The sequence below is a fragment of the Euprymna scolopes genome, chromosome 28, assembly GCF_053919585.1.
Source record: "Euprymna scolopes isolate OS-2025 chromosome 28, ASM5391958v1, whole genome shotgun sequence".
Taxonomy (NCBI): Eukaryota; Metazoa; Mollusca; class Cephalopoda; order Sepiida; family Sepiolidae; genus Euprymna; species Euprymna scolopes.
In genome coordinates, this window is record NC_136509.1 from 59,984,940 (window position 1) to 60,000,480 (window position 15,541).

The following is a 15,541-nucleotide window of genomic DNA, read 5'->3' on the forward strand; positions in this document are numbered from 1 at the left end:
AAGGCTTTGTCGAATGACTTCATGACACTTGCTCTGTCACTCATAAGACCAGTCAGATTCTGTAACATTGACCGGAATGCAGTATCCACTTCACTATCTGTATAGAGATCAGCCAACTCCTGGAGCAGATTAAAGGTCACATAAACAAGTGTATCTGAATCTTCCTTGAATACTGAAGTGAATCCACATGAAAGCAACTGACCACCATCTATTGAAAGTTGGTGTCCCACAATCTTTTGACATTTCCTAGTTGTTCCATCAGAATGTAAGTTTACATTACTCGATTGCAGTAATGTTTCAGCTATCTGTTTGGCAAGGACATGCCCTTTGTCAGCATACCTTAGAGATGATCACTGATGGCAGGTCTTTAGAATCTATAGTTGTGTGAAAGATGTGCCTTACTACAATATCAATTATTTTTCCACAATTCTTGCCAGATACTTCTGCTTGCCCTATCAATTCAATGACACACTTGATGACATCTTTGGTGTACCAGTTGCTATTATGTTCCTTCATAGAAACATTTCTTTCCTCGGCCTGATTAAGAAAATCAAATTTCATCTGTTGAATTTTCAACTCATTCTTTTTCTCTTTGCTTTTCTTATGAAGTTTTTTTTGAATTAGAAAGGAGAGTTTGGGTCTTTTTGAGTTTTAGTTTCAACTTAAAAATTTGTTTTGACAATATTTGATTGGGCATTCTTTCTATCTTTTCTTTCTTACTCAATCTTGTTTCCCATCTTTTCAAACACTTGTAAAATGCAGAGTGTCTAATATTTTTAAAGCTCCTGATTTCTTTGCTGCAGGGTAGTCAAGATACTTTAAAGTTTAATTTTATTTTCCTCAATGATGACAACAAACCTTTATTTCTTCTTAGCTCTTCATTTTTCTGCTGCAAATCATCATAAAAAGGCTGTATCTTTTCTGAAAGTACATCTTTTATGGTTTGCACTTTATCTTGTTGTTCTTTCAGTTTTTTCTGCATATCTTCCATCTCTCCCTTTAGTTTTTTTTTTTTTTTTAACTGTTTTTGAGCAAGAGAGCAATGGCGAGTTTTCTAGGTTGCTTTCCTCATCATTAGCCCGAGTTTGTTGAATCATCAGTATCTTTCTACAGGTTGGCATAGCTGCCTTCGGTGTACCTGAACTAGATTTTACAATGACTGTGCTGACATCCTCACTGTCTGGTTGATACCAGTAATCTGCTTTCATGAAGTCTTCATAATCGTTATTACGATGCAGAGATTTAATGAGATTTTTAGATGTTACCTGAATTTTCTTTAACCGTTTCCCAAAAAACTGCCTCTCAATAGAACGTCCAGATAGATATTCGGCAGCCTGACATACCCAAGATGATGGAAGTACTTCTTTCTTTTGGAAGGAAACTAATCCAGAATGCTGCCATTTGTAAGTGCAATTATTTCTGATTACCCTGACAAACTTGAACTAAGCAGTTCATCTCTTGTAACACCAGCACATGACAAATAATTTCCAACGAATGTCAAATTTTCCATTAAAAATGTTTGGAATCTGTCAGTCATTTATGTGCAAATTGGCATTAGCATGAGCTTTTTCAATTAAGTATCTTATTCTTAACTGATTAATAATACACACGGACGAAAAAACGCTTTGGATAACCACAGATTTCAAGGTAGTTCTACTAAAATAGCCATATTTTTTAAACCAAAGCACTTCAAGTCTTCAAATTACTACTGTTTTGTTCGGAAATGAATATACTTTCAAATGAATTAATAAATATGAATGTACATTATATATTTTAAGAGTTTTCACCAAATAAAGTGATAAAAATGTGAACGTCATAAAATGGCGTTTTCGGTAAGGTTTTGTAATGACCCCCCCGTTTTCTAAAGGTCCGTACTGTGATTGTATGAAGAATTTCGTCATGAAATTTGGAAACCAATTAGAAGAGGTGTTAATCTTAATACTGTCAAGTGTCCAAAATATTTTTGACCATTTCTTTTTTTGTCGTGTTAAAAATAAGACTTTAATATGACAAGTATCGAACATTTTGAAAAAAAAATTCTTCGGACACCCAGTAGTAAGTAAATCAATCTTTTTACTATCTTTATCAATTAAAAGTATTATTTTATGTTGAGTAGGACCGCGGTAATTGATAATTTAAAAGGACCTACCTGAAAAAAAAAATTGTTTCTATTTCTCGAATTTGGTCAAATGAAGTTAGTATTACTAGAAGCAGCAGCAGCTCCAGTCTGTAGAATCAGCGATAGCACAGTGTATAAACAACACGTGTTCTTTAATTTTTATTCAAGAACAAATTAAGAAAAACATGAAAATATGAATATAAATGTTTTTATGTTTTAATTAGAGCTATTTTGTTATCAGAATAACATTGGTTTAGAACTATTCGGTTTTCAGAATGTATAATAACAACAATCCCAACCAATTCGGCATTATGAATCTGTTGCAATTTCTCACATTTCTCGTCAAATTTAAAAACATGGTTAAAAAAACAAAATAAACTTTTGTAGATATATAGCTTGCATGCACTTTTATTCTTTTGAACAGCGAATTAAAAAAATGTTTTACTGCAAACAGCCACAAATGTTTTTTTTTCAAAACCAAAATAAGTATCAAAATCTCGTTTATACATAGATTCAAAAAAGTTGTCAAAAAATATATAACAAATAAATGTTATCAAAGGCAAGATAAGTTACTTTTCTACCTAACTGAATAATTTTCTAGTGTTTTTATTTAATGTAACATGTTTATTCAGCTCGAAAAACGTACAGTGTTTACCGATGTATTGGAAAATTAAAAATGGCGCCCGGCCCGACTCTTTCACACGGTAAGTTTGAGAAAAGGAGTTAAAAATTAAAAAAAACTATACAAAATACTGTTAAAAACTCACCGAATATATGTCAGCCTACGTCACGATAACATATATTGAGCGAGTTTCTAGCAGTATTTTGTCTACTTTTTTATTTTTAACTCTTTTCCCCAAACTTACTGTTTCAAGAGAGTCGGGCGCCATTTTAAATTTTCCAAAACATCGGTAAACACTGTTTTCAAGCTGAATAAACATGTTACATTAAATAAAAACACTAAAACATTATCCAGTTAGGTAGAAAAGTAACTTGCTTTTGATAACATTTATTTGTTATATATTTGTTTTTTTTGATAACTTTTTCGAATCTATGTGTTTAGTAATACAAACCCTCAAAATCTATATCAATATTCTTGAAATTTTAAAAGCAGTTAGAAATTATTTTTGTCTGTTTGTCCTAATTCTTGTAAAGTTTCACATCCTTATTTACATAAGTTTACATATTTAATAGTAATGTGATATTCCAAATTTAATCCATAACATTTTCAAAAGCCAATAATTATGAACCGCTAACAGTAAATATGAGTGATGAACACTCTCTTTGAAAAAAAAGCTCTCTTAACTTCACCTCTAATACAAATTATGTGTGGCAAGTCTCCTCCTAAAACACTCTTTAACCCTAACAATAACACTAAGTTCGAGTGGCAAGCCCCCCCCCAACAAAATACCTCTGTAAGCCACATACAAGCATCTAAAACAAACAAATAAAAAATAGATCCTTCCTTAAAGAAAAATACACATAAAAATAAATTGGTTAACTGTCCTAAAATGCTAGAATGGCCAGGAAGTGATGAATTATTTTACATTAAATTTTTGTGAAACTAACCGCTCCCCCTCTAATATTGTTTTTTTTAGCTTTGTCTCTGTCAAGTTTTCAGTATGTTCATACATAATTTTCCTTAGCCCCTACAATTAATTCAAAGTCCGAATGGCAACCCTCCCCATATTCTCATTGCATAGAAACCCTCTTAAAACTACACATAATCATCTTAAAAAAAAAAAAAAAAAAAAAAAAAAAAAAAGCATGCATATTTTTCCATAGAAAAAAAACAGTTAACTGCCCTAAAATGCTAGAATGACCTGTAATAGGAAATTATTTTACATTCAATTCTAAAATAATTTGTTTATCTTTCATGGCATTTTATACATAATTTCCTAAAAAGGTAGAATCACATTTTGGAGGGGTGGTCAGAAGGAGTTGAGTGGGGTTAAACAGAAGGTGTTAATCTACAATAATACCAAAAAAATATTGCAATATATTCATTTTTAAATAGTCTTGTGTTTAGATGTAAGTTTTTTGTACATAAAGCACATTACAATTCAACTTTGAGTTCTCCAACTTCTTTTCTGTTTATGGATACATGGCATTTTTAAGGAATTGCTGCATATTTATGCACATTTACTGCAGATTATTTGGAAACCATAAACTTTGGGAGATTTTCAGTTGCATATTCTGATTCCTTGTACAAAAATACACTTATGGTAAATTTCATTTCTTAGTCTTGTGTTTTAACAAAGATATGACATTTTTACTGAAAAAGTAGTGTAAAAAATGTGACGAAACGCATATGGTCTTAAAGAGGGAAAAATATCCAAACGTGTGAGGCACAAAAATAGCCATAACTTCCTTAATTTTAATCAGATTTTAAAAATTTAAAAAGATTCTTTCTTAACTCATCAAGCTCTTTCTATGCATACCAATATTGAAATATTTCAAGCTATTTCAATTTTTTCATGTGTATTGCTAAACTGATTGATGGTGATGAAATTGGATGCAAATTCGACAATATCATCCCAGGTTTTTTTTTCATCTTTCAGGTAAAAAAGTTGTAAAAGGAGTTTATTGTTTATACTAACTTTGGGAATAGATGGTCTTCTATCTCTTCCAGTGAAATTGAAAATATCTTAATTCCTTGAAATTACAGTCGTCTGCAATAATATTCCCAATTTCAAACATGCAGCAAATAAATAATCCCATTCTTAACATGTGGAGAAAAGGGTTTTTTTTTTTTTTTTTAACTAGTCTGTACTTTCACCTAACAATTTAATAAACAATGCAAAAATAAATGTTAAAACAATAAAATAAAACATTAGTACTTATGAAACTAACTTATTTAGAAACCTATTCTTAACATGTGGAGGAGTGTGTGTTTTTAACTAGTCTGTACTTTCACCTAACAATTTAATGAACAATACAAGAATAAAATAAATATATTAAAACAATAAAAGAAAGTACTTATAAAACAAACAATTATTTAGAAACCCATTCTTAACATGTGGAGTCTGTACTTTAAATTAACAATTTAATAAACAATTCACAAATAAAATAAATATATTAAAACAATAAAAAACAATAGTACTTATTAAGCGCGAGCATAAAAAAGGCTGTTTAAATGTGCACTCATGTATCAAACTGCCTTGTCACAGTATAGTATTGGCGAAAATTTAAAATTAGACGAAAAACAAGTAGTTTTCCAAATATGAAGCCATGTAATTCTATGTTATCATGGCTGGCCATTTTTGTATGCGCAAGTGCACAATGGTATTAACCTCTGAACTCAGACTATTTTCCATTTCACAGTGGCCAGAAAGTGGATACTCATTTTAAGTTAAATTTAGATGGAAAAGTGATCACCCACTTTTTGAAAAAGTAATTTCTTCATATCATGAAAAGTATTTTTTTGCGACGGAAACGATTTTCAGATTCGTTTTTAGCACACCAAAATCTACAAAAAACATTTCGTTATATATGGATGTGAGACAGGCCTTAAAGTAAAATAATACTGTCTTCAACATAAAAGTTGTTTTCGTTGTGTTTTTTCTGTCTAAAATAAAATAAATGAAAACAATGGTACTTATGAAGTGAGCTATTATTTAGGAAACATGTGAGGGGGAGCGTGTTTTTTAAAAAGTGTGTACTTTCACCTAACAATTTAATAAACGATACAAGAATAAAATATATTAAAACAATAGTATTTATGAAATAATATTTAGAAAACTACTCTTAACAGTGTGTGTGCATGTTTTTTTTTTTTTTTATTAATGTGTATTTTCAGTTTACAATTTAAATTACACAAAAATAAATGTTAAAACAATAAAAGAAAACAATAGTACTTATGAAGCGAACATGTCTGTTTTTTTGTTTTTTTTTTAATTTAGTCTGTACTTTCGGTACTTATGCACTTAGCAAACTGTGCTGAAATAACATTTAGAAAGCCATTCTTAACATGGGGAGGACAGAGTGTTTTGTAACGCTTCTGAACTTTCAACTAACAATTTAATATAAAAAATTATTGTAAAACTTTAATTTAACTTGAAAATACTATTTAAAAATAGTGCGATTTCGCTAAGTGCATAACCACCGTACTTTCATCTATGGACGACAAGTTTTTTACGTTTATTCAAACTTTAATTTTATGCAGTCACATGCCTTGAATTAAATATCTACCATGCACCAAATCATTTTCAAATAAATGCAAAATGCTAGAAACACGCTGTTCAATTTGCTTCTTGTCTAGCATTTTTTACGCTCTTTTGCCAAGTTTGTTTACTTTCAGGAAACTGGTTTAGAATGCCGAATAAACGAATATTTAGATACGTTTTAAAATTAAATCACTAGTTTTATAAATGGTTTATTATAAATACTCCCTATTTATTTCCCCTCCAAAATGATACAATATTAATTTAATTTTTGAAAAAAATCGAAAATATCGCTAATTTTTTTTACGTTAAAAAGCTGAACACATGCTAACTACATGTTGCAAAATACTTCTGAATATTTAAAATATTCAAACAATTTTTACAAATTAATGTACAAAGACGGTTTCTTATCGCTTATATTGAAATTGAAGAAGTATAGTTACCTATTTGGTGAAATACCAAAGTCGAACAACTTTCATTCATTGACTCGCACATTTTTTCCGTGTTCACGGTTCACGCAATTTTGTCCAAAAGACTCCCGAGGTGTCAATTTTCTTTCGCCTTGCGCATTTTCGCGAATAAAGCTAGGTACAATTTCTTAGCACCATTTTATAGGAAATTGAATAAACTTTAATTTAATATCACGTTTGCCATGGTTATTATGAATAGTTAATTCACTAGAAGCAAATTAAATGAGAAAAAAATTTTTAAAAAGAATTTCACATTTTTTTTTTTTTTAAATATTTGTTGTAATTTTTATACGTAAATAAAAGATCATTCTTTGCTTAATTTGATGCTATTTATAGTTTTTTTTTATTGGTCGAATGGTAAAAATTCGCGAGAGTTTTAAATAAGAGGTATGATTTTCTTGATTTTTAAAAAATTAGCAGCTAACGTTCCACGTCAAAATTTGATCACTTTTGTTGGTGCTATTAAAATAATTCAGTAAAATTGAATTTTTATTCAACAAATACAAAATAAACACCATATGAAAGAGGAAGATTCGCTCTTTCATGTAATATATATTTTATCCAAAAACAAATTCAAACAAATGAAATACAGGCTGGTGAACATAACCTAAAGTTGACCATTTTTTATGAATTCCACTCATTTTTCAGGCTGCTGCCGGTACCTAATGTTTCACATATATTTGACGGTTGGACTTGGGAGTGTGTGTGTCATCTCCCCGTTCTATCAATGTTACGTTCATATATCATCTATGTGTGTGTGTGTGTGTATATATATATCGCAATCCAACTATCTCGGTTTCGCAGTCAACTCTAAAAACTGTTCAACCGTTGTCGTTATCAGCTCCCATTCACCGCAAACAGCATCTACTTGTCAACTGATTATCTTCTCTGCGTCAGTATCAGAAGTTGCCCCCACACTTGGCCACACGGAAGCTGCCCTTCTCTTGTAGTCTGTAGGCTTGTATTGTCCTTGTCAAATTTGTAGGCTTCTATTGTCATTGTCAAATCTAAAAGGCTTGATCTAAAAATACCTACAGATTCATTGTTTGCTACTTCCTATTTCATTGTTCATTTCTATGACACTTCCTATCTATTGTTCCCCTTTAGCACTTAGTGACTCATAGGTCACCTTCATAGCATCGCACAAGGAATCACTGGAGGAGAATGGAAGTAAAACTTTGAAAAAAGCCAAAGGACCTGAACACCACTTGACAATCACAAAGACACCAAACAAAAGTGAATATTTGACACACAGGGTTCTTCCTGATATTGGTGCAACTGGTACTGTTTTGCTGATGTTGTACAAAAATTTTAAAGTGTGAGCACTATTAAGGCTTTTGTTGTTGACAACACGTGAATTTTCAATTTGAAATTTTGTTATTACCATAAAATAAAATAGTATTTCCTTATATAAATACTGAAATTTGGTTTTCACACAAATTTTTAAGCTAAATCTGTCAAAAATTGAGAATTTTATATTTAAAATCTTTCCAGCCAAATGCTCAAAAAACCGTTGAAGATTGAGATCTAATTTTTTTATATCGGTATTTAATATGTATATACACAACTTTTGCTACATTAGTCTTGATATTTAAAAAAAAAATTAGAAAATCGACCAACCTATTAAAGAAATAATATATATAATAATATGTATATCATTTACTTTGTTGACTGGCTGATTAACTGGCCTGAAGCCTATGCGGTGACTAATAAAAAGGCTTAGACAGTGGCTAATCTGATTCTGACAGAATTGTTTCCACGATATGGTGCTCCTCTCCAGATTGTAACTAACAATGGAACCAAAAAAATGTAAACGAGGGAGACGTTTAAATGCAAAACACATTGTTACTTCCCCTTATCCTCAGAGCAATATCAGGGTGAAACGCTTTCATTTTTTTAGATGATATATATTGCCTAAATTAATGGATAGGGATGATTGGGATTTGTACTTAACTCAGAAATTAGCCAGTGTGAGGTTCTTGTCGAACCAAACAACAGAATTCTCACGTACTACATGATATTTAGACGTGATGTTTTGCATATTGATAACCTGTTAAGGCCTTGCAGAAAGTATATGGGGAAGAACCACCATCGCCTTGTCAACATAAAATATTTGTACAGGTTTGGAAGCAGATGAGACAAGTCCAGAAAAAAAAGATATAAGGCCATCAATAAGGACTGACAAGATGTAGACATGGGAAATTAGACCAAAGGTATAAAGCCTTATTTCAGGATAATGGAAAAAAAAAAACAGTCCTGTCACTTGTCATATGAGATCAATTAGATGGGAAAATGAGGATAGCTTGTGTAAATGATCTGAGGAAGACTGAATTCAGGGAGTAGACACCCCCAGAGTCAGTGAAGTGTATACAAGTAACAAGGAGAGCAATCTTCACTCTACCTACTTCTGAAATATATTCAGATCTGTCAGATTTGACCGATGCAGTTTCAGCAAGTTCTGAGTTAGAGCTGCCTCCTTACATGCACAGGAAACGCGCGCGCCTGCCCCAGACAGATTTACAGGAGTGGGATTCTGAGGATAAGCTTCTCCTCATTGATCTGTTGAGATGGAAGGATTGGTCTCTAAGATAATGGCAGAGGAAGCAGGCAAACAGATAGCGGATAAGATATCAAGGTCTCATTGGGAAAGGGTATCACAGTATTTTATATTTCTTTAGGTAGATGATCTACCCATTAGAGACAGGGAGTAGAAATATGAAGAACTATCTCAAGGAGCAAAAGAGCCGTCTTGCAAATATTGGGGAAAGCACTTAAGTCTTGTTTAGAAAAGTAACCAAAGCAGATCTGCATGCGCTGGAGACTAGTCAACTTAGAAGATCAGAAGGTTTTGGCAAGAAGGCAAGAGGCAGTTTGTCCATCTTGAACGCTACTCTGATAGAGTTAGCCAAAAATAGGCAGACTATTAACTGGCTAGTTAAGAATATTCAAGTCATAGAACGGGAACTGAACAACATGGTTCAGATATTGTCTAGTGAATTGTGAGAGTTGGGGGATTTTGTGAAGCAATTCATCCAGATTATAATAATAATAGGTTTCGTCAAACATCACAGTCCTTGTTACTGTCCTTGGAACATGTCAGGCCCCAGGTGGATATGCTTTCATTCACCAAGCACAGTGGCATCTAGCCGCCTCCGGAATCTACTGCTTAAGATACAGACTGGGTTACCATACCAGCTCTGCCTTCCTTTGCATCCTCATACAAGTTAGGAGTGTGGCACTACTATAAGTCGCTCAATTGCATAACATTAGAAGATGACAGATTGTTAGACTTTGTGGCCATCTCACTTCTTGACGTAGAAAGTACATATGAAGTCTTTTAGGATATAAGTCTACCCGTTCCCTTTTCCCAATGGGACTTCAGTTGGGTCCAGTTGTTTGTTATATGTTAGAAGCTGAATACATTGCCCTAAACCTAGCTAGAACTAAATTAATGTTGCTTAATACAAATGAGGCAAACAAGGGACTTGTACATCTAAAAGTCCTATATACATTGGTGATAGCCATATACATGTGCCTGCTGGAGTTGTTTAGGTGTAATTGGATGAGGATTGACAGAGTGAAGGTGTCAGCAAGAAACCCACTACCGCAGATAATAGGCCTTCAGACGGAGTATGGGCTTTAGCACTAAAAGAATAGCTAGATTTTGCACAAGTGTGTGGGGAAAGTATAAGGATTGTCATGCCCCTGGCCATTATCAGATTATAGATGGGGTGTTCGACCTTTGGGAAATCTATTACTCTTCAAGCCTCTTACCAGCCAGAGAAGTTAGGGATCCAAGACTCTTTCTTGGCACTGGCAAACATTTTTTCCAGCCAGTGGACGAGCCTGTGGAGGCTGTTGGTGAGGAGCGTGTCCAAACTACCTCAATTGTTGAAACCAGTAGAAAATATAGCAACAAGAACTAGTAAGTTTAGAGAAAGTGGGACAGTATGTGCTGATTTGGTTATCAGTTGGAATAAATACTCTGATGTTAGTCATAGTATTCGGAGTAATAATACATAGAAAACAATGGCAGATATATTCCCGAAAGAGAAAATGTATGCAAAAGACGTCAGGATTGAGGTGGGTGAATTATTGGTTAAGACGAGTAATAATGATCAAAACAGCACAGAGAGAGGCCCAAGTACTAACTGATTGAAGGTTGTGGCACAGTTTGAGCAACGATTGAGATTCGTCTCAGTATAAGTGGGACCCAACAAATAAGAGAATACATATACTGTGAGGAGATTTTGTCTTCATGGTTCGAAAAGAAAAATGAGAAAGGTAAAAAGAAAAAAAAAAAAAAAAAGACTATCACAATGAAAAGACTGCTATTGTATTTTTATGCATTTGTTGCTGTGAAGACTACTTCAGTTTTTTTTGTGTGTTTATAATTGCATAAGGACTTTTTATCAGTTGTAAAAAAAAAAAGAAATAAGACAGACTTATAATTTTTAAATGTTGTAATCATATTTCTCAGGGTTTTATTGTCTTGAGTTATACTGATTTTTAGGTGTTGTCAAAAATAAAGACAGTGGAGATATTTTTTTTGTTAACATGCCATTTGTTTTAGATGATTTTTCATGTTTTTCTTATATAAGATATAGAAGGATGTTGTTCTTGTTTGTGAAAAGAAAAAGAATGGCAGAATACCTGACAGGTTCTGGTATGAGCATACAGTCCTCTAGGTAGGTGGAAAAATCCTGATTTCTTTGAGGAGGAAGGGATGAGGAAAAATGATAGAATGACCATTTAGAAGATGGTTAAAAGTCCTGTCGGAAAAGGAATTGTTTTGCTGATGTTCTGTTGTAGGGTATTCATATACTCTTTGGATAACAAGAGGATTAGATGCACACCTGTGATTTCGGTTCCGAAATAAATCATTTGGGTTTTGTTTTGTTGTTTTTAGGTTAACTGTCATCTCTGCTGTTTCATAATTACGTAATATGAAAATATGAATTGTACATTATTTATATTAATGAGATTATCGTTTTTATAGTTTATGTTATAAATGACAAGTTGGGCATGGGAGGTGTGTGATGCTATGGTTGTTTACTGCAAAAAATTAAGAGGAAAAAGACAAAGTTAGATGACAAAAGAGAAGGAAGTAGGTTTAGAAAGATAGAGAAAAGATACTTGACATGAGATGTCATTTTGGGTATGACAAATAATGATAGCCAACAATGAATAGTGATATATTTAATTTTGTGACATTGGGGAGTGGCTAGAAGTAAGCAACAAAAGTTAGACTTAACGACAGTATCCAGTTGTGAGCTGGACACAGCCGAGGGCAGCTGCTCTGTAACAGACAATTATTTGGATTTTAATGAAATGCAGAAAAATAGAGGTTCCCGAGAGAGACTAAAGAGATTGGAGGCAAAGCTGAGCAAAAACAGATCAGACTAAGAAAATCACTGGAGACTGATGTGACCAAACAGATCAATGGACAACATCGGGGGTTCCTATTTTTAGATGACGTGGCATATCAGACACACCTAGAGTGTAATTGATTGAATTCAAATACGTGTCTTGTTTATCACAGCATGATCACAAAGATGATCTGGTAACAAGTAAACCGGAATATAATCTATCATTCCATTCTCATATGTTTGTGTGCTTTCCATCACATAATAGTAGTTCATCGTTATGCTGAATGTTGAGGTATTCTTTAATTAGATGTTATAATTCAAATATATATATATACACACACACAAAATAACTGCTTTTTAACAATAGATGTTTTTAAAATAAAAATCCTATCAAAAAAAAAAAAAAAGAAAACTGCTCTACAAATTTTACTTAAATCCATTAAAATGAATTTAGATTTATAAAAAAAAATCCTGTTCAACAGATGTCAGCATGTAAAACTTATGCTACACTGAATATGATGACAATGATTCAGACTAATTTAAGAAATTTAATTTAGTTCTTTATTCATATCTACTAAGATGTATTTTAGTTTCTCAAATAACAATCAGCCATTTTAATAAAATTATTTTTGAAATTATTTTTATGGTTTTAAATTGAACAATTATAAGTTCAAACCTTCAGGTGATGACAGTAGGTTCATTTTATCTCTAACAATCACTGATTTTAGAATCATTTGAAAATGGTTAAGAATTTACTATAATATTAGGAAAGGATAAGGATAAAATTGTTTTAAGAGATGATAGAACATCCAAAAAGGTTGATGTCAGTTATAAAACAAGTGAGTGTTCAATGATAAGCTTATGTAGCCAAAATAAGTTTTCCAGTTTTGCCAAAACATCTGCAATTTGAACATTTAGTGAAAAATTCATAGAATTCAACTGAAGTTGAAAAAATAAATTAGTCAATAATTATGCAGGGAGTTAAAATTTGGCAAATTTATACTAATTGTAATAAACTTGTTTGTTTTTGATTTTGAAAGAAATCAACAGTTTCTTTTCAGCTTTCTTTGATTGAACAAAGACGTTTTTAATTTTAATTTTGGGAAAAAAAGATTACTCTTACCAGTGAAGATGTAAGGGCAGCACTGGAAACTGAATAGACCTTGTCGACTATAGCTTGTTTCATGTATCGTTCAATCGCTTGTAACATGCTGCTCTGTAACAGACAATTATTTGGATTTTAATGAAATGCAGAAAAATAAAATTTATATTAAAAAAAAAAATTGTTTTTTTTTTTAAATAAGCACGAAAATGTTCAAGTTATTTGTTAAATAGTATTTCTCAACAAAAATGTTCTAGTTAAGGAGAAAATATCAAAATCATTAGTACACAGTTATACTAAAGGTTTTACAATATTTGCAAGTTTGAGGAATATATTTGTCAAAGCAGTTTAAACAATGAAAGTTACCAGTCATGGTTTGGAAGTATCATGTGAGTTGTACTGACATATTGTGCATTATTTCACTTTGCATGCAATTTAAAATTCATACAGATGTCTAATTTCAAGAGCATACTTTACAAGTTCAAATTGTCATGCGGTGGAAGCAACCAAAAGCATTTATTGTAGAAAAAGCACAGTTTATTAGAATTGACAAGAACCAGAAAGGGTTTAAGAAATTTTGCTTGAATTGGAAGTATATTGTTTAGATAAGGTAAGATTCCAATGTTCTGCTCAAATAAGGGACAAGTGTAACAAGAAGAGTGTGAGAAACAAATAGATTAAGAGAAGAGAGAGACACTGGATTGAAGAGACACAAGATATAAATGGAACATAACCATGGCAACAAACTGCATTATTTAGTCAACTTGCACTAAGAATGTATTGCAGGAAATTAACAGCTAACTTCCCAATTCCAATTATTTTAAAATTTATAAATATTTAATTAGAGAGTAGTTGCTTTTTTTTTTTTTTTATTAAATTTAAATATTACTGTAAACTACCCATGTAATGTTTGCATATATTCTGGCAAAAGAAAAGATATACTTAATGAGTAGGGTGTATATTACATGAATAGATCTTTCTAAATATATTTTCTCGAATGTTTTCCTTGTTTTTGAGGAATTTGTGAGACAAAGATTTATTTGGAATTTGTGAGACAAAGATTTATTTGGATTTTAAAATAAAGCTGATTTATATTAGTTTGTTGTTAGTGTATAAAATACTATTTATATTTTTCATAAACAATTGAAAATAGTTGATGATTGGTATGCAAAATAAAACAGTATAGGAATAGAATAGCTAACAAACCCCTCTCCAATGTTAAGAATAATTTTCTAAATGTTATTTACAAGACAATTCTTAACATGGGGAGAAGGGTTTTGTTTACTATTCTATATCTTCCATTCTACTGGCAAGGTCAGAAAACCATACATAATTGCTGAAAAAATTATACCCCACTCAGCTCTTCCCCAAAATAAATGTGTGAAACTGATCCCACTTAAATTCTTCGCTTTGTATTTATTTTTCAAATTATCAATAAATGGTTATCAGTAATTTTTTTCTTGACAAAACTTAATTTCATTTTTAAACATTTTTCTGGCAATTTGTAAGTATTACATTCTTATGAAATTATTGATGCTTTTCTTTTTTTCAACAATTCAGTTATAATTTTAACCTACAACATGATGTGAGCTATTTATATTTTCTCTACCAGTCTTCCCTTGACCCAGGACTGTACTCTAATCAACCAAGTCTCTGACAGCATAGATACAGCACTCTCCCTTGATACTAGTATGCAAGTACATGCATTTGGCGACTTTAATGTCCACCACAGTAATTAGCTTGGTTTCTCTACTTACATAGATGCAGCTGGTCTCATTCCCTATCATAGACAGTTACGTTTCCGACACATTTCCCCAGACTAGCAAAATCAACAAGCCTCACTTGTAGATCTATTTCTGACCACAGGTCCCGATGATTGTGTAACAAATGCCTACAGCCCACTCGGGAATGCTGATCATGCTGTGTTAATGGTTGAAATCGCCCTAAATTCTAGACCCGAAGCTGAAGAGCCATTACTCAAAATTATAAGGTATTATAAGAAGGCTGACTTGGAAGCTCTCAGGGATTTCACCAGAGATGCTCCATGTGGAAATATCTTTTCTCTTCCTCTAAAACAGTGCACAAATGAGACAACTGAATGGTTCAAAGAGGCAATTGAAGCACATGTTCCCACACGGAAGTTCTATAGCAAACCCCCACTCTCCCAAATGGTTTACTTCTACTTGTGCAGCTGCCATTGCTCAAAGGCAGCATGTATACTGCAGATTTATCTGACATAAAACCAGTACAAACAGACAAAAGTATATAGAAGATAGAAGTAATTGTAAGAAAGAAATAGCCATAGCTAAGAGAGAATA

General features: G+C 32.2%; 1 protein-coding gene across 5 annotated transcripts in view; it reads right to left on the reverse strand.

Moving 5' to 3' along the window:
* Window positions 1-15,541, reverse strand: part of LOC145249669 (coatomer subunit gamma-2-like) — a 344,043-nt gene that overhangs the window by 257,561 nt on the left and 70,941 nt on the right. For all 5 annotated transcript variants that reach the window (XM_080111454.1, XM_080111455.1, XM_080111456.1 and 2 more), the window contains one exon: window positions 13,245-13,337. In XM_080111454.1, coding sequence (XP_079967580.1) covers window positions 13,245-13,337 — 93 coding nt within the window. The remainder of the gene's footprint in view (window positions 1-13,244; window positions 13,338-15,541) is intronic.